This window comes from Lathamus discolor, chromosome 5 (assembly GCF_037157495.1).
Source record: "Lathamus discolor isolate bLatDis1 chromosome 5, bLatDis1.hap1, whole genome shotgun sequence".
NCBI classification, from domain to species: domain Eukaryota; kingdom Metazoa; phylum Chordata; class Aves; order Psittaciformes; family Psittacidae; genus Lathamus; species Lathamus discolor.
In genome coordinates this window covers 124160927-124186580 of record NC_088888.1, presented here as the reverse complement: position 1 = coordinate 124186580, position 25654 = coordinate 124160927, and the positions used below count along the sequence as shown (strand labels likewise).

Genomic DNA, 25654 nt, shown 5'->3' with positions numbered 1-25654 from the left:
ATCAATCCACTGCTGCTCACACTGAATGCTTTTCTCTGCCTCTCCCCAGATAACTGTGTTCCTAATGATGCCTGATAAGGGTATATTATAAAATCCCCAGGATACAAATCCTTATTTACTGGAACATTTGCTCCTAACAGGCGAGTTGCACTGATATTTGCCAGCACGTTGATGCTAACGATGCTCTGTGCCACTTGAAGGATGCTGATGTATCCTCTGCGCCTGGGGCCCATCATGTTCCAGCCATTTCCTCACTACAGATCCTTTCCTTTCTAAATAAAAGCAGTCACAAGTTGTCCTGGAGAACAGACAACACTAAAGGAAACCTGATATATACAGTCTTTACTATGCAGTATGTCCTGGCAGTGGCATCCTTCATAGGGATGGAGCACAGTTCTGTGCTGGATGCAGGAGAGCTGCTTCCTACACTGGGAATGGCAGGGCTGGGATGAGCAGTTTCCAGGTGCATGTTTGCAAACTGCCTCATGCCAGAACACCTTTGGTTTTCTGTGCTCCATAAGTCGGCTCTCCTTCTGGTGCATCTCCTGTTGCCAAGTCTGAAGCCATTTCCTTGGCACCAGCTACAGGTCACTGTGAGCTTTGTATTCACAAGTGTGTGTATGGAGCTTTTTGTCATTCACAAACGGCTTGTGTATTGGAGTTGAGCTTAGATAAGTTCGGAGACATGAAAATCAGTGAGTTGAGATCCCTCAGGCTTAAGGAAAGCACAAATAAGGCGCACACAATCTAAGGTGCCATATATGCATTTTCATACCCATGCACACTGGGGAGGGACTCTTCATCAGGGACTGCAGTGACAGGACAAGGGGTAACGGGTTCAAACTGAAACAGGGGAAGTTTAGATTGGAGGTAAGGAGGAAATTCTTTCCTGTTAGGGTGGTGAGGCACTGGAATGGGTTGCCCAGGGAGGTTGTGAGTGCTCCATCCCTGGCAGTGTTCAAGGCCAGGTTGGACAGAGCCTTGGGTGGGATGGTTTAGTGTGAGGTGTCCCTGCCCATGGCAGGGGGGTTGGAACTGGATGATCTTTAGGTCCTTTCCAACCCTGACTATTCTATGATTCTATGAAGATGGGGATAAGCACACCAACAGTCTCAGTTCAAAGAGCCTGATTACATACGTAAGGCAAATGTGCAATAGTTCTGTGCTTAACCAACACCTGAATTGTCTTTTAATGATGTTACTATTCCATTAACAGCCAACTGGGAGCATTAATCAGGCACTGCTCAGAAGTTCCTGTGCTCTGTGTTGCCTTTATTAATTGCCCTATTTCATAGTCTGTGGTTTTGGTTTTGCTCTGAAGGTCCCAAGGATGCTCTTTCACAGCTTGAAGGAGGGGAAAGCCCAGAACGCAGAGCCCACGGGCAATGCAATTAAGGAGGCATCTGTGAAATGACTTTGATCAGCAGTGTTTGGGTGCTTCTCATATGGATTGTGCTGAGCTGATGATGCTTGGCGTTAAACATGGGGATGGGAGCCATCCCGGATAACTTCAACAGAGGCTGTATCTTTATACCCAGGTAGGGCTTTACCATTTGTATAATCAACACGTTGCAGTCAGTACAACTCACAAGCCCACATTTGAAGGCTGGAGAAACAACTGGTGTTTCTGGATGAAGATGCACATTTAAGGGGTGCAAAGTATAGTTTTAGCCAGGTAATTCCTTCAAATTTGCATCACCTTTTAAACCTCAGAGAGATCTTTGGGAGTTCCAGCAAAGGTTTTGGGTTTTTTTCCTGCTACTACTTTGAAAGTTATTACATGGACCAGAAATACTGCATTGGGAAGGTGTCTCTTTTCCCTACTCTTGCATAACTCCAAAGGCCAAAGTGATTTTGCTTAAACATGCCCCGTTGTCCCACAAAAGCAGATCAGTGGATGACCTTTGGATTGAAATCAGACAGCCCAGCAGGAAAGTTCTGAGGTGAGGAATTAGAATGGATGGGCAGCTTGTTCATACCCCAGAAAGCAGGTCTGGCATGGAAAGGGCGATGTAGAGGTGTTATAATTTTTAATTATTATCTTATTATTAATTTATTATTAATTAGTTCTTAAATAAGAACTTTCATAGAAGTGCCTGATTGGAAGGTGTGTGTTGAAGCTTACACCGGGGTCCCATTCCTGGGGCTTTGCTTAGGCAAGTTGACAAGCGAAGCATCAGTTCTACCAGTCTCCAAAGATGAAGACTCCTGGAGTTCAGCTGGAGTTCTCTGTGATGGGTTTGCAGATTACAGCCAGAGAGGATTAGGGATTTTTTTCCCCTCTAATGCTTCTTATTAGCAGTTTGTTTCAAAGCTCATTAAAATTGATGCATTTGAAAAACTCCCTTCTTAGAAATAACTGCACGTTACAAATGCCATCGGTCCTTCAGTTACACAAGTAGGTTTTATGGTCACCAACCATATTCCTATCGCTGTTACTGATTCAGGTTTCACCTCTGGGATTTAGCTTAGTCCCAGGCTTGCAGAGCCAAGGCCTGGCTCACCTGTGGTGTAACTGCTTTTATCTGGCAACCTGTCAATACAGTGTCGTGCATCTGGCTCCATAACATAGCATTCAATTAACAGTGGTAAATTATGGTGTGACCATGGAAACTGGATGAACTAAACACCTTGTTCAGCAAGGCTGGGAAATCAGCTATTATTAATCCCTGATCAATGCAGTGCTTGTTTAAATACATGTTCTTCCATTGAGAATATTGCTGTGATAATGAAAGTTATGATTTAACAGCAAGGGTAACATCTTTTAGCGCAGAGATTTAATGATTGAAAGGATTAAATGCATTCATCGTAGATTTATTTATTTTCCATTAATGCTTTTCTGTCATTAGAGTGAAGTTAGATTTAAACAGGAACCCAGCCAAGGTTTGGCATTCCTTTCACCCATTCTTCTTTCTGATTGCAGTGAGTTTTTAAAGAAGCTTGGTCAAAACATACCACAGCTTGGACTTCTCTCTTCATGTAATGTCTCAAAGTGTGCCTCGGATGAAAGAGAAGATCGCACAGCTCTCTGAAATCCCTCAGTGGGATTCCATAGGAATAGTGGCAGTTCGCTCTTCTGGCCTGTTCTTGTTTAAGCTTGCTAAAATTCATGGAATCACAGAGTAATTTAGCATCACAGCACCCCAGCCTGGTTTGGGTTGGAAGGGACCTTAAAGCTCCCCCAGCCTCACGGGCAGGGACCCCTTCCACTGGAGCAGCTTGCTCCAAGCCCCTGTGTCCAACCTGGCCTTGAGCACTGCCAGGGATGGGGCAGCCACAGCTTCTCTGGGCACCCTGTGCCAGCGCCTCAGCACCCTCACAGGGAAGAGCTTCTGCCTAAGAGCTCAGCTCAGTCTCCCCTCGGGCAGGTTCAAGCCATTCCCCTTGGCCTGTCCCTACAGGCCCTTGTCCCAAGCCCCTCTCCAGGTTCCCTGCAGCCCCTTTAGGTTGGAAGAGGAGCTTATTTCATCCAGTGACCTCCCCAAAGCAGAGACAGCTTCAGTCTTAGATGGGGTGGCTCAGGGGTTTGTCCTGCTGAGATTTGAGTACCCCTGAGGATGAAGATCCCACGGCCTTTGCGTGATCTCGTGTCTGAGCACCCTCATGGTAACACCTTTCTTCTTGATAACCATCATAATTTCCCTTGCTTGGCTACACCCAGCCTTGCACCACCAGCAGGTCTCCTTCCTAGGGTGGTGCATTGCTGTCTTCAAGGTGAATGCTGAGTCTGGTGCCCATCCCTTCCTGAGTCATCTCTGCCTAACAGTTACAATTTCATATTCCCAAATACCTAGATAAGGAGGATCCCAGTCTGGTCACATAGCTGCACCGTAGAAAGAGCAAGTGCTGTTAGTCTTGTGTGGGAACTGTTGTCTTACCTCGAGGGAGAAGAGGGAGGAGTGCTGAAAGGAAAAGAGAACAACAGAAACCATTAAACAACAGAACCCTCCTCCTTCCTCCGCTCGTTCTTCCTCCTATTGACAAGTGGGAATCCACTGTAGAACCTCTTTCATTCTGCTGGGTTTGCTGAACAGGGAAAGAAATAAGATGGACCTTACATAGTGAAGTACCTGGTGTGCCCTCTGCATGTGCCAAGCCTTGCTGTCCCCCTGGCTAACACTGGTTTGGGCAAGTATGGAAAAGAACAGCACTGATTTCCCCCCCCAACTCCCTGGCCCTTCCCTGCATTGTGCTCATAGTGTTATTCAAAGGAAGCTGCAAAGACCCCACAAGGTTGTGGGTACTTGGAACAGCGCAGTGACCTCAGGACTTCATTGTTCTTTGGTGGGAATTCCACAGTCAGTGTCCTGGGACAGGCCAATGCTTTTTCCAGGCTCCTTTGCACAAAGGGATTTGTCTCTTACTCCAAAGGGAAAAATGGCATCAAGTGTAAACCGCTGGCACCTGATCAGCCACTTGTGCCCTTCTGTGCTAAAGGCTGATAGCACTGAGGTACTTCTCGTGCTGTATTTCAAGGGAGATCCATTGGAACTCTCTACTGCAGGCCATGAAGGTGTTCCTTGATTCAACTGTAACCTGTGCTATGTTGCTGTAAAAGTGGGTTTGTAGCATCTTGGGGGTCAGGCCTTGGTCCCCCTTTTTCTCATAATGAACTTCAATAACGTGAGCATTCCATTAACGCAGGGCAGAGGATGGGGTCTGGAGCTGGAGCTGGCCGTGAGTGTTTCCAACAGCAGCACCCACAAGTGTTGAACCGTTTTACTCATGCACTGGAAAGGTCTCATTTCTGTAGCCGCTTTGCGTTGCACACAGCAGAGCAAGAAGTCAGCTGGTATCCTGGAGTGAGTACCAGAGACAAAGCTCCATAGCTAAAGCGTGTGGGTGAGCTGTGTGAAGGGGTGTTTGCCATAGCAGAGGGCTGCTCTGGATGTGGATGTTTTCCTGATGTTAAACCAGAGTTCATCTAGTTGCCCCAAGGGAGAGCTGAGCACGTATTCCCTAAATCTGCTGACATATGTCATCTTCATCTTCTGAATTAGATAACAAAGTAGGCTGAGCTCTTCCACAGTTCAATCTGTTCCACCCCGATGACTTTTCTGTTTCATTTGTTCTCTGTAGAAGACTTCACAGCAGCTTTATAGAATCATAGAACAGTTAGGGTTGGAAAGGACCTCAAGATCATTCAGTTCCAACCCCCCTGCCATGGGCAGGGACACCTCACACTAAACCATCCCACCCAAGGCTTCATCCAACCTGGCCTTGAACACTGCCAGGGATGGAGCACTCACAGCCTCCCTGGGCAACCCATTCCAGTGCCTCACCACCCTAACAGGAAAGAATTTCCTCCTTAGATCCAATCTAAACTTCCCCTGTTTCAGTTTTAACCCGTTACCCCTTGTCCTGTCACTACAGTCCCTGATGAAGAGTCCCTCCCCAGCATCTCTATAGGCCCCCTTCAGGTACTGGAAGGCTGCTCTGAGGTCTCCACGCAGCTTCTCTTCTCCAGGCTGAACAGCCCCAACTTCCTCAGCCTGTCTTCATACGGGAGGTGCTCCAGTCCCTGATCATCCTCGTGGCCTCCTCTGGACTTGTTCCAACAGTTCCATGTCCTTTTTATGTTGAGGACACCAGAACTGCACACAATGCTCCAAGTGGGTATCCAACTTTCTGCAGATAAAGGTACTCATTCTTCTACCTGAACCCGAAGCAGGTTTATTTTTGTATTGCTGACACCAAAATGCCATCAACTCTGTGTAAAGCCATGGACAATGACGGGACCTGCCCTCCCACAGCCTGCAATGCTACCGGACATTGTTCTGAGCGTCATTTCATTGTGCGAGGGAGGTTTAGGGACACCAAAGAGAGAAAGCAGCAGAATTGCTTTGTCCACATGCTGCTTTGTGAAGCTTTCCCTGTTCTCAGCAGTGAAAGTCATCACATGCTGTACTGTTCAATGGAGAAGGGGAGATATTTAATAGGATTTTGAAGCTGGGTGGTGCTTCCTATGGAAGCGAATGGGCTGCTGCGCACAGCCCTGCCGTGTGGACAATAGGCTCTGTGTAGCAGAGTGGGGAAAGCAGCAAGGCTCTTGCTCGTGGTGAAAAGCAGCAGCTGAACACAGCACGAGCAGGATCGCCTCGTTGTTTGTCATCTTGCATGGTCGGGCCCTTGCCTCAGTCATGTTGGAGCCTGTAACAGCTTTGGCGCAGTCTCACCCGTTTGGATGGAGTCACTCCGCTTCGTGCCATGAAATAACCACAACACATCCAACAAACAAACCCACCAGCTGCAGCCATCCCTCTGCGTTACACTGGCTGCGAGGCGGAAGTGAAAAAGAAGGAGATGGTTTCAAAGCTCACCTGCTGTTCCTAAGCATTGGACCTGTGGATAAGGTGTGTGTAGGTTTGGCTTCCCGCAGGTCGCATTCTAGGCTGCCGCTTGGCCCTGCACGCGTTAGGAACCTGTGTCTTCTACATTAAGGTCCTCGTTTTCCAGTTTCATCAACCCCTATGCTCAAGCCTGACCCATTATCTGCGGCTGGAGAAAAGCAGCATCCCCTGTTCAGTTTTACTGCCTTACTGCTAAAGGAGAGGTAGTCATAGGACACCTGAAGGTTAAAAGGAATTAACTTTTACTTCCTCTTCTCTACAGACAGAGTCTTCTGTTCCTATAACAAAGAGTGAAGATTGTCACACGTGTTCACGTGCTCTCCAGATAAAATCTGGTTTGATCACCACATTGTGGTCCCAGCGGCTGAGCTGCCATCCTCTCGGGCATCTTTCGCAGTTGAAAAGCTTCCAAGTACAGGTGGACTTAGTGAAACTGTGGCTACTACTGGCTGTTTAACTCTATATCCTTACACCTGCGGGAGGACATGGGGACTGGTATTCAGTGGTGGCCTTGGCAGTGCTGGGGGAGGATTGGACTTGATCTTAAAGCTCTTTTCCAACCTGGTTGATTCTACAATTCTCTAACATCCTGCACCATGAAAACCTATGGTGATGGGAAGGAAGCTCTGTTTTTCCTGCATGGTTATCCTAGGGTATGATGTGGGGAGCTGTGGATGTTGGGTGTCAGCAGCAGCGGTGTGCCAGGAGCAATGAACAGTGATCTCTGAGTCAGGGTGTTTAGCAATGCCTTGGGTAAGGTGCTGGAGTTTGTTGCTATAGTAAAAAACCATGATTCTGAGCTGGAAAAATGGCTTTCAGCGTGGAAAGCAAACTAAGATGTGAACCTGCAGGAGACAGCATTTGGAGTTAGGGATGAAACCTCAGCCTTAATTTGTCTGGAGGTATTGCAGGATTCTGGGTGGGACCGTTGATCTGCTGGAGGGCAGGAGGCTCCGCAGAGGGATCGGGACAGGCTGGATCCATGGGCTTGTGGCAAATTGCATGAGGTTCAACCAGGCGGAGTGCTGGCTCCTGCGCTTGGGTCACAACAACCCCCTGCAACGCTCCAGGCTGGAAACTGCTCATGAGCAGGAGCTGGGGGTGCTGAGTGATGGAGCTGAACGTGAGCAGCTTGTGCCCAGGCAGCCGGGAAGCCCCCAGCGTCCTGGCCTGGATCAGCACCAGTGCGGCTGCAGGGCCAGGGCAGGGACTGTGCCCCTGTGCTGGGCACTGGTGAGGCCGCCCCTCGGATCCTGGGTTCAGCTCTGGGCCCCTCACTGCGAGAGAGACATTGAGGGGCTGGAGCGGGGCCAGAGAAGGGAATGGAGCTGGGGCAGGGCCTGGAGCACAGCGGTGATGGGGAACGGCTGAGGGACCTGGGGGTTCAGATGGAGAAGAGAAGGCTCAGGGGGGACCTGATGGCTCCCTACAAGTGCCTGACAGGAGGATGGAGCCAGGAGGGGCTGGGCTCTGCTCCCAAGGAACAAGGGATGGGACAAGAGGAACCGGCCTCAAGCTGCCCCAGGGCAGGTTTAGATGGAGCTGAGGAACAATTCCTGCCCCAGAGGGTGCTCAGGCATTGGAACAGGCTGCCCAGGGCAGGGCTGCAGGCACCGGCCCTGCAAGGGTTCACAGCCCGTGGAGACGAGGCCTCAGTGCCATGGGGCAGGGGTGGCCTTGGCAGTGCTGGGCAATGGTTGGACTGGATGAGCTTAAAGGGCTTTTCCAACCTCATCGGTTCTGTGGTCCACAAACACTGCTGAACATCCAGTGAGCTGCTCACGGCCACACTGGGTAGGGGGGATTTCCGTGCTCTGACGCTGGGCTGCCCCACGTGCACAGCACGCACACAGCACCAATCTCAGCCACTCACTGCTCTAATCCCTCTACTTCCTCAGTAGCCTTTCAGCTCCTTTGGGAGCAGCCCCTTTGCTGTTGATCCGACGGGCGCAGAGGCAGGAGCTGCTGCACACTGAAAGTCATTTTACCTGCGCCGTGCTGGCAGCAGCCTGCGCCAAACATGCCATCGCCATTCCGTTTGAGAGGGAGTCAAGGTCACTTGTTGCGAATGCGGTTTGACCGGTATGGAGGGAGCGGGCTGGCTTCAAGCTCTGTTTAGAAAGCAGGCAGCTGCCCAGGTAACCTTTGCCACAGCAGCCGTTAGTGCTGCGAGCACGAGGACGCCTTCCTGCTCTAGTGGAGGGTGTCCCTGCCCGTGGCATGGGGGGAACTGGATGAGCTTTGAGGTCCCATCCAACCAAGCTGGGAGCACCTCCCGTATGAAGACAGGCTGAGGAAGTTGGGGCTGTTCAGCTTGGAGAAGAGAAGGCTGTGTGGGGACCTCAGAGCAGCTTCCAGTATCTGAAGGGGGCCTATAGGGATGCTGGGGAGGGACTCTTCGTCAGGGACTGTAGTGACAGGACAAGGGGTAACGGGTTCAAACTGAAACAGGGAAAGTTTAGATTGGATCTAAGGAGGAAATTCTTTCCTGTTAGGGTGGTGAGGCACTGGAATGGGTTGCCCAGGGAGGTTGTGAGTGCTCCATCCCTGGCGGTGTTCAAGGCCAGGTTGGATGAAGCCTTGTGTGGGATGGTTTAGTGTGAGATGTCCCTGCCCATGGCAGGGGGGTTGGAACTGGATGATCTTGAGGTCCTTTCCAACCCTGACTATTCTATGATTCTACATGGGATAGCAAAGGGGTCAAAGGGACCCACGTGTCTCTTACCCTGCTCCTGCAGCGTGCATTTCCCAGGGCAGTTATTAAGACTAAGCCCCTGTTACAGTCACAGCCGGTATAGCTGAGCTGGACAGAGGGCCGATGCTGTGTGTCACCCGTCCTTCTGTCCCACAGTGCGGACGCAGCCGCTGACCCTCCTGTCTTTCAGGAAGTCACCCGCACTTAGGTCAGGTGAACTTCTCATCACCACTGGAGCAAGAAGCCCCTCTCCCCAGGCAGACAAGGGGCTCGATGCCTGCTGCCGACCCCATCCACCCCGGTTTGGGCTGGTTTCAGTGTGCAAGCTCCAGTTCATTCGCCGCACTCCTGAACAGAGGCGGTCCGTGCTGTACCGCAGTCACAGCGCTGCGCTTCCCCAGGCTCCGCGCGCCGGTGCTGTTGGCGGGGGGGTTTCCGCAGAAAGGAAATTTCCTTCCCGGTGTTGCCTCAAGATAAGTTGGATTCTCCATTATCGATCCCGCCGGCAGCGCCGCTTCCGTTTCCCTGCTGGGCATGTTCTGCATGGGGCGCATTTCTCTTTCCCCTGGGGAAGCCAGTGTTTTCACAAGCTGCAGGACACTGGGAGCTCCACCCGTGCCCTCTGGTTTCAGTTAATCTTCACCATCTAAACCTGTGCTTTTGAGAGGAGGAAGGGCATTTGTGAGAACGATCACATGAGACCCAGAAATAGCACTTTGGGGCTGTCGCTGGTGTTAAATCCCTGGTGTCATCGCTCATGGGTGGCCCTCACAGTGTGGGTTTTTACACAACAGTGCGTGTAAAAGAGTCACGGTTGTGTTCTGTGCTCAGCCAAATGCTAAGTACCGCATTTCTGTATGTGTGTGTCTTCTGAAAGATAGAATCATAGAACAGTTTGGGTTGGAAAGGACCTCAGGATCATCCAGTTCCAACCCCTGCCATGGGCAGGGACACCTCACACTAAACCATCCCACCCAAGGCTCTGTCCAACCTGGCCTTGAACACCGCCAGGGATGGAGCACTCACAACCTCCCTGGGCAACCCATTCCAGTGCCTCAGCACCCTCACAGGAAAGAACTTCTTCCTTAGATCCAATCTAAACTTCCCCTGTTTCAGTTTGAACCCGTTACCCCTTGTCCTGTCACTACAGTCCCTGATGAAGAGTCCCTTCCCAGCATCCCTATAGGCCCCCTTCAGGTACTGGAAGCTGCTATGAGGTCTCCACGCAGCCTTCTCTTCTCCAGGCTAAACAGCCCCAGCTTCCTCAGCCTGTCTTCATACGGGAGCTGCTCCAGTCCCTGATCATCCTCGTGGCCTCCTCTGGACTTGTTCCAGCAGTTCCATGTCCTTTTTATGTTGAGGACACCAGAACCGCACACAATGCTCCAGGTGAGGTCTCACAAGAGCGAAAGTTCATTGGTTTTAATCCTATGCTTAATTTAACCTGAAAACCCAGAGCTTGAAAAATAGAGTTTATCAGTTTGAAAGGGCTGATAAAAGTGTTGCAAAAACCTGCAGTCATTGTGAAACACCGTTCAGAAATGCTCAGGAGAGGTTTTAACATGAGCAACCGCAGTCACACCACTTTCCAAATGGGCTTGGTTTGTGTTCCCACGTCGTGGGAGCAACACAGGAATGAAGCGAGGTGGGGATAGGAAAGGCTGAGCTTTACGTGAGACCCTCTGGAGCACTGCATCCAGCTCTGGGTCATGGAGCTGCTGGAGCCAGGGCAGGGGAGGCCATGGAGCTGCTGCGAGGGCTGGAGCAGCTCTGCTCTGGAGCCAGGCTGAGAGAGCTGGGCTGGGGCAGCCTGGACAAGAGAAGGCTCCTGAAGGGGAGACCTGAGAGCAGCTCCAGTGCCTGAAGGGGCTGCAGGGAACCTGGAGAGGGGCTTGGGACAAGGGCCTGCAGGGCCAGGCCAAGGGGAATGGCTTGAACCTGCCCGAGGGGAGACTGAGCTGAGCTCTTAGGCAGAAGCTCTTCCCTGTGAGGGTGCTGAGGCGCTGGCACAGGGTGCCCAGAGAAGCTGTGGCTGCCCCATCCCTGGCAGTGCTCAAGGCCAGGTTGGACACAGGGGCTTGGAGCAAGCTGCTCCAGTGGAAGGGGTCCCTGCCCGTGGCAGGGGTTGGAGCTGGAGGAGCTTTAAGGTCCCTTCCACCCAAACCAGGCTGGGGTTCTCCCTTCTGTTGTGCCTGTCCCCAGCAGTGTCAGTGGGGAACTAGAGCTGCTTTTTGCCCCACCAAGGGCATGACCCAGGGGCCTTCCTGGGTGAGTGAAACCGCAGCAACTGTGCTCCTGCTGTTTCTGGGGTGTGTGAGCAGGGCGAGGCGGGGGCTGCAGAGGATGGGTGGGGAGCAGGGGAGAGGAGCAAAGACGAGAGCGGAGCCAGAAAAACCACCCCGAGCCCTTCAACCTCTGCCCGTAAACAGGAAATCGAAGGCCACAGAGAGTGAGAGGAGAGGAAAGGGGAAGGCAGGAGGGAGAGGCAGCACCTGCGCTTGAACCGGGCTAAAGCAAACACGTGTGGCAGCACCGAGCATCAGGCACTGGAGCACTGAGAGCCTCCAGCTGGGTGCGAGATGGTCCCGTCTGCGCCCTCCCTGGTAATTCAGTGTGCGTAAGGATGCTGAGGCGGCACGGAAGAGGAGGAGTCCCTGGAACTCTGTCCCTGAATCCCACTGCTTTGAGAACACGCTTTCCTGTGTTCTTTTAGGGCCTCTCTAGGGCAGCCTTTTTGGGGCGGTGACCCCTGGGCTGTCAGAGGGACCCATCTCCCTCCTCCTGGAGGAGCTGCCTGGGATGATCGCTGTTGACCTCCTTTGACTTGCTTTCAACCGCAGCAGATCCTAAGCTGCTGTTGGTTACCACAGCGGCCCCAAAGTTTTCACCCCCTGGCTTGGCACCTCGCTGCGCTTCCCACATCACGTCCTCAGTCTGCCCAAAATTAGGCCCTACCCCTTCACCTTCGTTCACTAAACCCACACGGATGTGCTTTTCCTACCCGTTACTCTCATTGTGAGCCCAGGCTGGGAGGGCTGTTGATAACCCCGGTTTCTGACCAACTACTTCTTGATGGGTGGCTTCAGGGTGATATTTGGTAGCTGTTCTGTTTAGCAAAACATCCTCTATTTCCAACCCTGTTTTTAGGATCCCATCCATCCACATTTCTCTTTGCAGTGAGGGTAACCACAGGGATCCCTGAATGTTGTGCCTCTGTACAGAGACCACAGCGATTAACCAAGCAAACTTGCTGAGCTGTTTTGGGTCTAGTTCAAGCAGGTGAAGGGAGATGTGGTAGTTCCTGTTGGAATTCTCATTGAAAAGCACCAACTGTTGCAAAGTTCTCCTTCTGTGACTCATTTCAAGACAGTATTTTAACTAAAAAGCATGGATTCCTAGACAGAGGCAGCATTCCCAGGAACCTGCTATAAATCGTTCAGAAGATACATATTTAAGGTTAGTAGGCTACATTTAAATCATTCCTTGGATGGACAGCTACTACTACGAGTCAGATGCATTGGGTTTTCTCTTCTTGGATCCAAGATGGAGCAAGCTGTGTTGTTACACCACTGATAGGAATTGCAACCTGGGTCTGAGATGCTGCAGCTCTCGACTGCGAAGATAATGGCTGTGTTTCTGGTGTTGCCTTGGTGCAACGAGCTTTGGGCTTTCCAACCAGCTGCTTGCTCTGCTCACACGGTGCTGCTTGTTATTTATGACTGTAATTCTTGTATTATTCCCTTGTGGTTATTGCTGACTTCCTGCTCGCTTCCTATGTCACAGCAATCCCCTGCTTCAGAGGCAGGGCCAACAGGAGGGACACAAACTGCCAGCTCATGGAAGCGCATTGCTCTTTTATCACAAACCCTCCCTTTTCTATCTTCCCAAGCCTTATTTGTGCGTTTCACACCTTATAGGTACGTAAAAGCTGTTACAAATGGGGCAGGTTCAGTGCGTTAGGTTTGGTCATGTCTTAGCACGTGGGTAGCAAGAGTATATTCAGAAGCGCATGGGAGGAACTGAAATCTTAGGGTGGGGTTTGTGCAACTGGGCAAACTGCCGCTGAATGCTGGCCTGCTCTTCCTCCTCCTCACCCCCCGCCTACTGGCTGCTTTCTTACTGGCTCTTTTACTTGTTTCTTAGCCTTCTGTCCTCTTCAGCCTCAGCTTCTTTTCCATTCCTTGCCCACGTTTGAGTCAGTCCAAGTGTGAGCACCTTGCAGTAGCACATTTGGTCTGCAGTAGTTCCCAGCTCAGTGAGATGACTTTCGCTAACACAGCAAGGCTCCATCCCAAGCCCTTGGCTGAAGAATTTGACCGCACAGATATATAATACTTTCTGCCCAAGAGATCTTGGCTTGGCAAATCACTGCTTAGAGGTTTCTGAACTGATGTGGACCTTAATGGGGCTGTGCATTGGTAGAGGTCTTGTAGTTAGTGTTTTCATGTATAAACAGGTGTGAAAGACTCTGGGAAGGTGGAAAGAACCCATTCATCTATGGCTTTAAATAAACGCAGGTCTACTGGAAACATGCAGTTACGGAGAAGTTCATCTTAACATAGAGTAAATACAGTTACCAATGCTGAATCTGCGCATAAATACTGGAGTAAGGGGGAAAAGTAGACGGGAAGCTTTGCTCTCCGCTCTCTTTTGGGTCTGTCTTAATCCGAGGTGACTTGTGGTGACTTCAGAGGACCTGCTGTGGATTTGTGTGGGTACCCAAGAGCAGCAGTTGGCCTGCTCTTCCAGCAGTGGGAGATGACGCCTGATGAATTGCTGGGCAGTTTGATTGGTCTAACCAGGCTTTTACAGTGTAGCTCTACAACAGACCTCCTTACACCCAGAGAAAGCTGCTTACCTGAGCAGCAAGTCAGTCTGCAATCCGCAATTCCGATGCGTTCCATAGAGCTCCCGCTGACATTAGGAAATGCCATGAAATGGGCAGAAAGGTGGAATTTCAGTGAGAAGTTCCAATGACTGCAACGATTCTGCTCAGACAAGCCGTAGCTTTCATATTAGCATCACATTTTCATGGAGGTACATGAAGTGTGCTTCATTTTGAGTGACCCTGTGTTGTTTTCCTACCAGATGAACGTGAGGCAGTTCAGAAGAAGACTTTCACGAAGTGGGTGAACTCCCACTTGGCACGTGTGTCATGCAGGATCACGGATCTGTACACCGACCTTCGGGATGGAAGGATGCTCATCAAGCTGCTGGAAGTCCTCTCGGGGGAGAGACTTGTAAGTGTTCGGTCATGTTCATTGTGGGGGTTTTGTTCTGGTTTTGGGTGGGTTTTTGGCGAAGCCTTGGCTCAACTGAACTGCAGCAAAAGTGAGTAGTGAGGGTTCAAAGGAAGCCTGTTGCTTCAGCTGGATCCAGACACCATTAAAGTATCACCCTATTGGTTTCAGTGGGAATCAAAGGAATTGTGTAATCCCAGCCTGGTTTGTGTTGAAGGGACCTTAAAGCTCCTCCAGCTCCAACCCCTGCCACGGGCAGGGACCCCTTCCACTGGAGCAGCTTGCTCCAAGCCTCTGTGTCCAACCTGGCCTTGACTGCCAGGGAAGAAAGGAACCTTTGGAGGAGCTCTCCTTGTGGTGTTAGTTGCACCCGTCTGCCCAGCAGTGCTCCTGGGTTACTCGTTTTGCTAGGATAGGTAAGGCTGGTTAGGGACCGACTAAAATGAATTGAGCTAAATGGTTCAAATTCTATCTTTGGGTGTGCTGAGAGAGCCCCGATACCTGCACAAGGGGGTGATGAGTAGGAAAATGCCTGTAGTGAAAAACGCTGATGCATGACAGGAAACCCGGGCGTCAAGAGAAAAACTGAGCATCAGGAAACAGGTACCAGCTTTTCCTTCAGTTCCTTAAATGATGGCTCTGCTCTTAGCTACCTAATTTACAGCAATCTTTTCAAAGAAAGACGGGTCTTTAGCTAAGACCCAAGGCTACATGAGGATGCGACTGTGTAATCACTTGTCATCAAGCCTTCCTATTAATGGGAGCTCCATGGCTTAAGACTCTGGTTAATGAATTGAACATATGGCTCACAGCGTGTGTGTGTACAGTGAGGCAAGAGAGGAAGCTTTCTGAATGCATCTGGGAGGGTAAGGAAGCTCTGACGTGTGTAGAAAGAAGTACCCTGTGTTCCTGAAGGCATTCTGTGGATGGAGGTATCTAACTTCAATGTCTATCAACTCCAGGTTTGCTCAAAACCTGTTTCTCTCTCTGCCAAATCCTTTGTTTCAGTGAGGTGTCAGGTTTGAGCTGTTCACTGCATGTAGCTCGTGTTATTCATACAGGAATAATACGTATATTCATACAGTGACAGGTAATGGGTTCAGACTTAAACAGGGGACATTCAGGCTGGAGATAAGGCAGAAGCTCCTCCCTGTGAGGGTGCTGAGGCGCTGGCACAGGGTGCCCAGAGAAGCTGTGGCTGCCCCATCCCTGGCAGTGCTCAAGGCCAGGTTGGACACAGGGGCTTGGAGCAAGCTGCTCCAGTGGAAGGGGTCCCTGCCCGGGGCAGGGGTTGGAGCTGGAGGAGCTTTAAGGTCCCTTCAACCTAAACCAGGCTGGGGTTCTATGAATAATCAAGACCAACGTGCCCCATTAGTGTCAGGTTTGCTGTCTGAATCCTCAGCCTCTGTTTGAATCCTTCCATCTGCCTGCCAAGGCTGGGCTTTCAGTGTCAACCGGCAGTGAAGCTCAGGCAGTCCTATGACTCTCTGTGTGTTTCAATGACATCTTTCTCTCCAGGATCTGAACATGCAAACAGGGCTTACGCAGCCCTTGGGGTGGGGAGAATGCTGGGTCTTGCATCATGGTTTGGGTATGGGGCTGGCAGCTGCCTGCGCCGCCACAAACTCCTTCTGTAGCTTCCTTATCTCAGGATGGAGGACAGCAGTCTCTGTTTGAACAGTGCATTCCACCACACCTTCCTCTGCAAACACGACCACAGATAACGCAACGCACTAAACCTTCAGACTATTACACACAGCAGAGCTATTCCAGGAGGACTGGCACGTAGCATCCACTTGCCGGTGTTCTCCAGCCCTTTGGAATTTAGTTCAGCTGGTACTGGTGAGGCTCTGACATCTCCATGGCACCCAAGCAGAGCTCAAAAGGCAGGATCTTACACAGAATCAAGACACGGAGCATCAAATGGTTAGCAAGCAACAAACAAATGCAGGAAGCAGCCTGGGTAACTGTTTTAGTATGGTGTGCTTACTGGTGCAGTAGAACAAACAGGAACTGTTTTCTCTCTTTTGAAACTGGGATTCAGACTGAAGCTGGAGCCATATTCCTGTGGAGCAAAATCTGGGACCTGGGCTAGTAAGCAGGCAGCAGGGCTGCTCTTTGCCCTTTGCAAGGCCTCCAGCCTCATTTGCACAAACCCTGCGTTTCTCAAAAGCTGGTGTCATTTTTGGTGATGAAAACCCAGAACCTTCGAAAATCTGCTGGAGAAACCCAGAACGAGAGCCTCCAGCAGGGCAACATCTGCATCTTCCTGTCTTTGCTCAGCTTGAGTCCTGATCCGAGCCTTCCGTCCAGACCTCGCTACACAAAGTTCCCTGCACGGCAGACTATTTGGAAGGAAACGGGTAGCATGGGGTAGTCTCCCTGAGCAAAGTGGGAAAGGATCCAGCCAGGATGCAAAGTCAGTTGTGATTTTGTTTGCACAAGTTGTTACCCAGCTTGTCCCAGGCAGAGAAAGACAGCTCAGAACTGTTTCCAGCAGAAGGTTAAGCCTTTAGCTCAGTTTCTTCCATAACCAAATAAAGGATTAGTAAATTCCTAACAATTCCTGGATGCTCAAAGGTCGAACGGTTCAAGCCCATTCTCTGCAGTGAGTTTTCTGTTGGAAAAGGGAAGATTTTTGATGCAAGACAGATTTTCCTCTGGCTGATGCCTGGATTTGTGTTAGCCCAGTAAATGTGAGGGTTTACTCATCGTGAGGCTGTGCAGGGCAGCGTGGCAGGCACAGCCACACCTTGGGTGCTGTGGGTGCTCCTTCCTCATTTTGCTGCAAGGCAGTGGGTTAAACCGGGGGGGGGGGGACACGACAGAAAAATGGAGTCGTTGGTCTTCTCGGGGTCCCTCACAGTGTTTTGGCCAGGTCATGGAATCCCAGTGTGGTTTGGGTTGGGAGGGACCTTAAAGCTCCTCCAGCCCCAACCCCTGCCACGGGCAGGGACCCCTCCCACTGGAGCAGCTTGCTCCAAGCCCCTGTGTCCAACCTGGCCTTGAGCACTGCCAGGGATGGGTCCCTGCCCATAGCGATGGGTCTCCAGCTGGTTTTGGCCATAACCTCACTCTTGCTCCCACTCACACCGTGGCTCTTCACCCTGCATGGCGTGTACATGGAATCTGTGCCTCTCCAGAGGGACTTTAAAACCCCAGAGCAGTGGCAGGCTCCTGGGAGCTCTTGCCCTTGCTGGGAGTTGCAGGTTGACTTTGTCTGCATCATTACCCAGCCCTGGGAGGAGAACTGAGCTACCTGAAAGCTGAAGTGAAGCCGATGACCTCTGGGGTTTGTGTGTCCTGAGGGCATCCTTCTAGCAAGCGTCTCACCTCTACCACGCACCCTTCCACAGGCTGCTGTTTGCAGGGACCCTGACACGGCTCGGCCTGAACTCTTCCCCTTGGACACAGTCAGGATTTTGCCTGAGCTATTTCCATGGGCAGTTGATTGCATTCACTGCAGGAAGCAAGGAAGTTAGGTCGGGTGGCTGAGTACCTGTGGTGAGGTCTGAGCACTGAACAGGCTGTTCAGCTGCAATCCTTGTCTGCAGCGCAAAGTGCCTTTAACTTCATGTGGTTTTACAGCAGACTCTATACAATATATATATATTAATGTATATAATATATATGAATATGTATTCATGGTTTTTTACACTGGACCTTCATAAAGCTGTGCTACGTTGCTGTGGCTGATTTTTTGTTAAGGTTTTTGCTTTCTTTTCCCACGAAGAAATGGTTTGGAATAAATCTCTGCTATTTTCACACGATTTATCCCACTTCAGCTGACAAAAAACCAACGACATTTGTTTTGTGAGGAGTTTTTTACAGCCCAGATCTGAGCTGCCTTTTTGACAAGTGCATGTCTGCATTTGCAGATACCCTGGCGCATTCATTACCAATTCCCTTTGCTGCCTGCCTCCACTGGTTATCAGTTTGCTTCGTATCTCTATCTTGCAGAATCTCTTTAAGTGTGGGAGAACTTGTACTGGAGGCAAAAAAGCATCTTGGGAAACTATAGCAGGTGTGGCATGAACCTCACAAAATCGTTTCTTTTCCTGCTAGGGAATGAATGCACTAGAGAGGAAACATGAGGGAAGCAAGCAGGGAAAACCCTTTGAAAGGCAAATGGAATGGGCTTCTGGTGTGTGCGGCTCAGGTCTGGGATACTGGTGTTTCCCCCATGGGTTTGACATGTGCTGCCGTTATCCTTGCGTGAGTGCATCGTAAGATGCAAGAAGTGGTTTGTCCATTGAATTTGAAGAACAGATGCACGTGGTATTGATGGAGGGGAGAGGATGGGTGGTGATGGTGACCCACCTGCCTGGCCTCAAGAGTTATCAAGCAATTTTGGGGTTTCCCTTCCACCTACATTAATACATGTTTTTCTTCTCCCTTTTACCTTCTAGCCTAAACCAACTAAAGGAAGGATGCGCATCCATTGCCTGGAGAATGTTGATAAAGCCCTTCAGTTCCTGAAAGAGCAAAGAGTGCACTTAGAAAACATGGGATCCCATGATATTGTGGATGGGAATCACAGGCTGACGCTTGGCCTTATTTGGACTATTATCCTGAGATTCCAGGTAAATGCCATAGAGTCACAGGATGGTTTTGGTTGGAAAGGACCTCAAGATCATCCAGTTCCTACCCCCTGCCATGGGCAGGGACACCTTCCACCAGACCGGGTTGTTCCAAGCCTCATCCAACCTGGCCTTGAACACTGCCAGGGATGGAGTGTATGTATGCATACACAGATGGACGCACATTTGAGCTTTCCATGGTTGGTTGTAATGTGTTTCATTGGGCTTCTGAAGAGCAGAGTGCTCCCAGGCCCTCCACAGCGATCACCTTAATCTAATTCTTAGGGTTAAGTTAGTCTTCATGATGCTGCCAATCTGCTGTGGCAGCCAATGGGAGCTTCCTGTGTGGAGTCATACGAGTTTACTTTGAAATGACTCATCAATATGAACCTCTCATAGACCTCTACACTCTTGTGGACCTTGGAGGCAGTGCTGCCCTCAGCTGCTCTTCACCCCAGTGGTGAGCATCAGTAACTGGCTGACTTGGCACCGAGGTGGATGAGGGGTGCCCACAGGAGTGGGTTTAGTGTCCCAGCTAAAGGCTGCTGAGATTTCTTCTTTTCCAGCAGGATGCACATTGGCCTTTGCCCTCAGTTCGAAAAGGCTGCAAAGTGCTTCTGCAGAAAGGATAATAAATTTAGGTCATAAATATAAAATCTAGAATAAATAACATAGTGATAAATACCTATATTGATATATTCTGTTATATATGATATATTCTGTTATATATATGATATATTCTGTTATATATGATATATTCTGTTAAAGTTGGTGTGGCTCGATGTTTTCCTAATGTGAAAGTGTCTGCCTAACTTCCCGTGGCACTTCACTGAAGCCACAATGTTCTTTTTACAAAGCAGTGAACCATATCCAGAAAATGAGATCTATTGGTCCACACAAAGTAAAAAGTGGTTTGCTTTTCCTCCCTCTATTTTTACCCTTTTTCCTCTCTTTAAAAGCTGGAGAACATCTATAATGTGGAATAGCAAGTTGTGATGCTGCTGACACTGGTAGCTGTTACACTCCCCTCTCCCGCAGGAGACGCCTCGCAGGGTGAACCCATAGTGCTGTACAGGGCAGGGTTTGCCTTGACACCTGGAAATCACTTTGCTTCATGAAGTTTAAACTGTTCTGTCAGTGGAATAACCTGAACAAAGAGTAATCCCCAGTAAAATAAGGACAGCAGAAGCTTTTTAACATGAATGCTCTTGAATGAGGAAGGGCATTCGCCTTCTTCCCCCCTGCATGTCGTCGTAGCTTTCCTTTGGTGCTTGTCTTCTGCTAGAATTCCTTTCATCTTTCCAAAACAAGCAATCTGTGTTTTCGCAGAGAAATATTTAAAACCTCTGTGTTCATTTCAGATCCAAGATATCAGTGTTGAGACTGAGGACAACAAGGAGAAGAAGTCTGCTAAAGACGCTTTGCTTTTGTGGTGCCAGATGAAGACAGCCGGGTGAGTGGGGATTCAGGGATTCTCTCTGAAGCTCTTAGAGCACTTTGAGAGTTCCTTGAAATCATTTCAAATGGGCACACACATATCTATGATAAAGTGGAGCCATCCAAGAGAAGTGAATTGTGGTTTACAAGTCAGAAAACTCCGAATTTGTTGTATTAATGCTGTAGGATGAGCATATCAGTCTGATAGCCATAGAATCATAGAACCCCAGCCTGGTGTGCGTTGGAAGGGACCTTAAAGCTCATCCAGTTCCAACCTCTTTCCATGGGCAGGGACACCTTCCACTAGACCATAATCCATGAATATATCATAGAATCATAGAATCATAGAATAGTTAGGGTTGGAAAGGACCTCAAGATCATCCAGTTCCAACCCCCCTGCCATGGACAGGGACACCTCTCACTAAACCATCCAACACAAGGCTTCATCCAACCTGACCTTGAACACCGCCAGTGATGGAGCACTCACAACCTCCCTGGGCAAATAGTAATATGCTGACTCTTTTTCACCCTATTCTGAAGAAATAATGATGCTTCAGATGTTTGCCACCAACTTTTCCCTCCTTCCATACATGGAAATGTTTCCAAAGTGCCTTTCTCTGACAGTAACTTGCTTGCATAATCAAATCTCCGTTTGTAGACCTTCCAGTATGTTTCCCCAGGAAACCTGGCTGTCCCTGTAATGACTTGGAGCACTTCAGCATTATTCTAGACTCGCAGGGATTTGAAACCTCACAGTTGAGGAAGCAAGTTATAGAATAATAGCTTCAAGTGATTGCTTGGAAGGACATGGAGAGCTTTTGTCTGGAATGCATTGCAGTTCTGTGGGGGTTACGAGAGTGGATGAGGTGCACTTACCTCTAGACAGCCTCTGATGAGAGGACAGTCGTGATGATAGATCATCCATCATGGGATGCTGGTATCCCACCCTTGGCTTTACAATAAGGGTGTCATTGCTTACTGGATATAAGGAATCAGCTTTTAGTGACAGAGGGTGCTGTACTAATAGTGCTTTCCTTGCTTCTTGTTCCATCAGTTACCCCAACGTCAACATTCACAACTTCACAACGAGCTGGAGGGATGGGATGGCTTTCAACGCACTAATACACAAGCACAGGTATGTGTGGGTAAACGTCTTTCTGGGGTTTGAAAGCCTGGACTGCTGCCGTGTGCATGGGGGTTTGCAGTTACTTTGCAGCTTGGTTTTGAAGTCTATGGAGAGGAGGAAGTTGAAGAATTAATGGGAGGTTTACAGCAATTTGCCTTGCTTTAGGGCTTTTACAGCTCTTGTGGTCACTGTGAGCTCGTGTGGGCAACAGCATCCCACATCAAAACAGGTTGTGTTTGGTTCCAAGACAATTACACCCATCATTGTTTTGTCTGTGACTGACCAGGCTGGAAGAGAAGTTCTTGTACCCGTTGGGTAACCAGTGATGGGTCTGGTTGCCAGAGTTCAGGGTTGGGAGGGAACCACACACAACAACAGCCTGGAGGGGAAAGAAATCCCTGCTCAGGGATGGTAAAATGTGGTGCTAGACTGATGTGGTCGGGATGCTGCCCCTTGGCAAGCTCAGTGAGGTGGCTGGGGTAGCTTGCACACTTACACGGGCATGAGGAGAGACTGCCTGACCACAGCTCTGTTCCCTTCTTCTCCAGTGTCACCTTCACTGTTAAGCTGCCCTGGTTTCCTCCTTGGGTTAGGTTCTGCCGTGGCATGTGCTAGGTGTTACTTAGCCCTTTAATACTGCTGTTGAAATGCACAGGGCTACTGGGCAAGCAAAAGGGTGCTTCTGAGGTTTGGAGAGCTTAGTTCATGTATTTGTTGTGCTTTGAGAAATCTGAAGAATTTTCCCTCCTGTCTAGGCCTGATCTGATTGATTTTGACAAGCTGAAGAAATCAAATGCACACTACAATCTGCAGAATGCTTTTAACCTCGCAGAGCAACACCTTGGTCTTACCAAGCTCCTGGACCCTGAGGGTAAGAATTCCTGCAGTTTCAGCTCTTTGTGGGCTCTTTTCTCCACCCTTCCTTGTTGCAGGGCACAGCTTTGTGACAGCTTTTTAGGTTAAAGAGCAGCAGGATGCTGCTGGCTGACCTGGTACAGCCAGGGAGGGAAGGAGAGAATGGAAGATGTCTCCTGCAGAAAACTGAGCACTGGCAGCAGGAGAGCCTTTAATCCTGTGTTTGTTTTGCCCTATCTGACAAGATCACTGCTCTGGCCATGTATACACAAAATCATCCCAGTCAGAGGCATCCTTCTGATCCACCCTGAGAAACACCTTCAGGGAGCTGGGAGGTGAATGCTGCGAATGCAGCACACAGTTATCACCTCCTTTCACAGCCTGACAGTGAGTTCCAGCCTGTGTGTATTGGAGGCTGCTCCAGTGCTAGGACAGGAAACTTTCTTGTCCCAGGGCTGTGTGTTTGGGCAAGTTGCTTCTTGCTTATTTCCCAGTGCCTCTGAATTGCTGCAGGAAAGAATTTGTTTTCCACCTGTATCTCCCGGATTTGCCCGGACAGACAAACTCTTAGGTTTGAATTCCTCTCTCTGAATGCTGACACAGCACTGAAGTCCTCCATTAACTCTTCTGTCAATGCACACTGACACTAGGGAGGTTTTTGGCCACGCACAAGCTGTGGCAAAGCCTGGAGCCTGACTCAAAGGCCCACAGCCCACGGCCATGTGCTGTAACCACAGTCCACCCTAAGAGGGATAAAGCAGCACTTCCTAACGACGGAGTACACTGCTATGCACCACCGAATGACCCAGAACCAGTCCAAAGCTGCCAAGCTTATTCTGCTCAGGACAGAACTCTTGAGTGCTGAACTGCCCCTGAACCCATCTCTCTCGGCTTGCCCTCGGTGCACAATTTGCTGTGTTGTTTTAACCCCTACACCCTCAGTCTGCTAAGACAACTCTTGTTTGCTTTGCAGATATCAGTGTTGACCATCCTGATGAAAAGTCAATCATCACCTACGTGGTGACATATTACCACTACTTCTCCAAGATGAAGGCTTTAGCTGTTGAAGGAAAACGTATCGGAAAGGTTTGCAAGTTCCAATTACAAATGATGAGGAAACAGTTGAAATATTACTGATTTTATGTATTTTCCCCTCTTTTGGGTGTTAGGTTTTTTAAAGTCCACTCTATGGTAATTTTTAGCTTTGGGTTTGAGTGTGTTTTGAATGTTGAGCATCCCTGTGTGACTGCGAGTAGTTACTTTCCAGCTGCCTCGTATCAGAAACCATTTGGCTGGAGTTTTCTTTTTGCTTGTTCATTTTGCATCATTGCTGCTTCTCCTTTCTTGTTAACTGCTCCTCACCCTCTGGGTCCTCTTGGCTCTTCCGGAGCCCAGAGAAGTCCCTCATCTACAAACTGTTCAGTCATTCTCTGCCCTTTGGCGAGGCCACTCTCGTCTTCGCAGCCAGCAGACTGAACATGAATCCTTTTGTAAGCCTCTGTTGCTGGGGTTCATGGGCATTCATTGCTGGGACACACAAACCCCTCATTCCTCAGGGATCCCAGCCCCTGTGGCGCTCAGGAGTGAGCGGTCTGATTCATAAATCAAGTCTCCCAGCAGATTCTTTTCTCTAGCTTGGCTTTAAATGGCAGAGGAGCGCTGCCCTTGTTACTCACATTGCGCTGCTCGTTGCAGGTGCTTGACAACGCCATTGAGACAGAGAAGATGATTGAGAAATACGAATCTTTGGCTTCTGACCTCCTGGAGTGGATTGAGCAAACCATCATCATCCTCAACAATCGCAAGTTTGCCAACTCCCTGGTTGGTGTGCAGCAGCAGCTCCAGGCGTTCAACACCTACCGCACCGTGGAGAAACCACCCAAGTAATTCTCATCTTGGCTTACGACAACAGTGGCCTGGTTTTGTTCAGTCAGCCATTGATTTTGTAAAGCACCAACCCATCCAAGTAACTTTCATCTTGGCTTAAGGGTTTATTTGTGTGAAGAAACCGAGCTATCGCATTTCTAGTTGGCCCTCAGCGTTGCTATCTGGGGCCTCTCTGCTTTGTGCTGTTCAGTGTGCAGACAACCACAGCCTGCAGGATCTGAGGGTCCTGGGAGCTCGCACTACTAAGCCTGCCTTACAGTATGGGTGGTAGTAGCATGTTAATGTAGCAGTATCACCAGTTGTGCTTGCTAGCAGTGTATAATTCCAGTGCACTGCTATTAAAAGAGCGTACTGCTTATCCAGCATCAAGAGGAAGTGTGTCTGCTTTGTAAAACATCCCTACACTTACTAAAACTGACACAGCCAAAGCTGGGCAACTGATTTCTGGAAAGCTTCTTTTTAGCATTCTGATATCGGATCTGTTTGTTATTTTTGTCTAATAGGAGTTCTAATGGATAATAGTCACAACCCAAAGCATTACGGAGTATCCAGACATCTAAAACTGCAGACTATTCCCTAGTGCCTATGGGGTTTGTTTTATTTCCCAGGCATAAAACCAAGGGAAAACAGTGGGAAGAGTTTATTGACTGCAGTGGGCTTTAAATAAAACTTCTATTTCATGTGTTGATAGAGTCAACTGGGACAGCACATGTAATAGGAGAGAAATCAAATACAGTCTTCTGTCCCCCAAGGGGCTTTAAATCTAAACACAGACAAGTGGCTTCTGTGAACTTTCTGTTGCTGTGACCCAGCTGGAGCCAGGGGATGTGGGGGCTTTTTCAGTTGCTTTCACACAAGATGAAGGTATTTATCTGAGCGCTCCATTCATAACACCAGTCGTTTAAAGAAGTGCTTTGCTAAACCTGAGGAGCAGTGAAAAGCTTTATTGTAACTCAGTTCTTTTGCCAAATTCTGTTTAGATTTACAGAAAAAGGGAACCTGGAAGTGCTGCTTTTTACCATCCAGAGCAAAATGAGAGCCAACAACCAGAAAGTGTACATGCCAAGGGAGGGCAAACTCATCTCTGACATTAACAAGGTAAATGGAGCCAGCTCCTCCTGTGCAACTCAGGATTGTGTTGTTTCCTTTCAGTCTCCCTCTCAGCATACTGAGAAGAAACACATTTGCTATCTCTACTCTCAATATGGGGACCATAAGGGGCTGCTGACCTTTTCCTATAGCTTGGACTCCCTAATCTAAACCCGGGTATCCTCAGATCTTCTGCATTGGAAAGATGCTCAGTCACTCTAGCCAAGATCTCACAGTCCTGCCTTGCTCCTCCATGCTCCTGGCTATCAGGAATACTTGGGTTTAGGCAGTTCCACATCTGTTAGGATTTAGGAGAATCTGGGGTAGTTTGGGTTTAATTATGGGGATATTTGTTGCTTGTAAGAAGATCTGAAGGGTCACTAGCTGGCTTTCAA

General features: G+C 49.4%; 1 protein-coding gene across 3 annotated transcripts in view; it reads left to right on the top strand.

Annotated features, from left to right (window-relative positions):
* Positions 1–25654, top strand: part of SPTBN1 (spectrin beta, non-erythrocytic 1) — a 140347-nt gene that overhangs the window by 72560 nt on the left and 42133 nt on the right. For all 3 annotated transcript variants that reach the window (XM_065682507.1, XM_065682508.1, XM_065682509.1), the window contains 8 exons: positions 14134–14285; positions 18695–18868; positions 20227–20318; positions 21357–21437; positions 22184–22299; positions 23257–23369; positions 23979–24166; positions 25151–25268. In XM_065682507.1, coding sequence (XP_065538579.1) covers positions 14134–14285; positions 18695–18868; positions 20227–20318; positions 21357–21437; positions 22184–22299; positions 23257–23369; positions 23979–24166; positions 25151–25268 — 1034 coding nt within the window. The remainder of the gene's footprint in view (positions 1–14133; positions 14286–18694; positions 18869–20226; positions 20319–21356; positions 21438–22183; positions 22300–23256; positions 23370–23978; positions 24167–25150; positions 25269–25654) is intronic.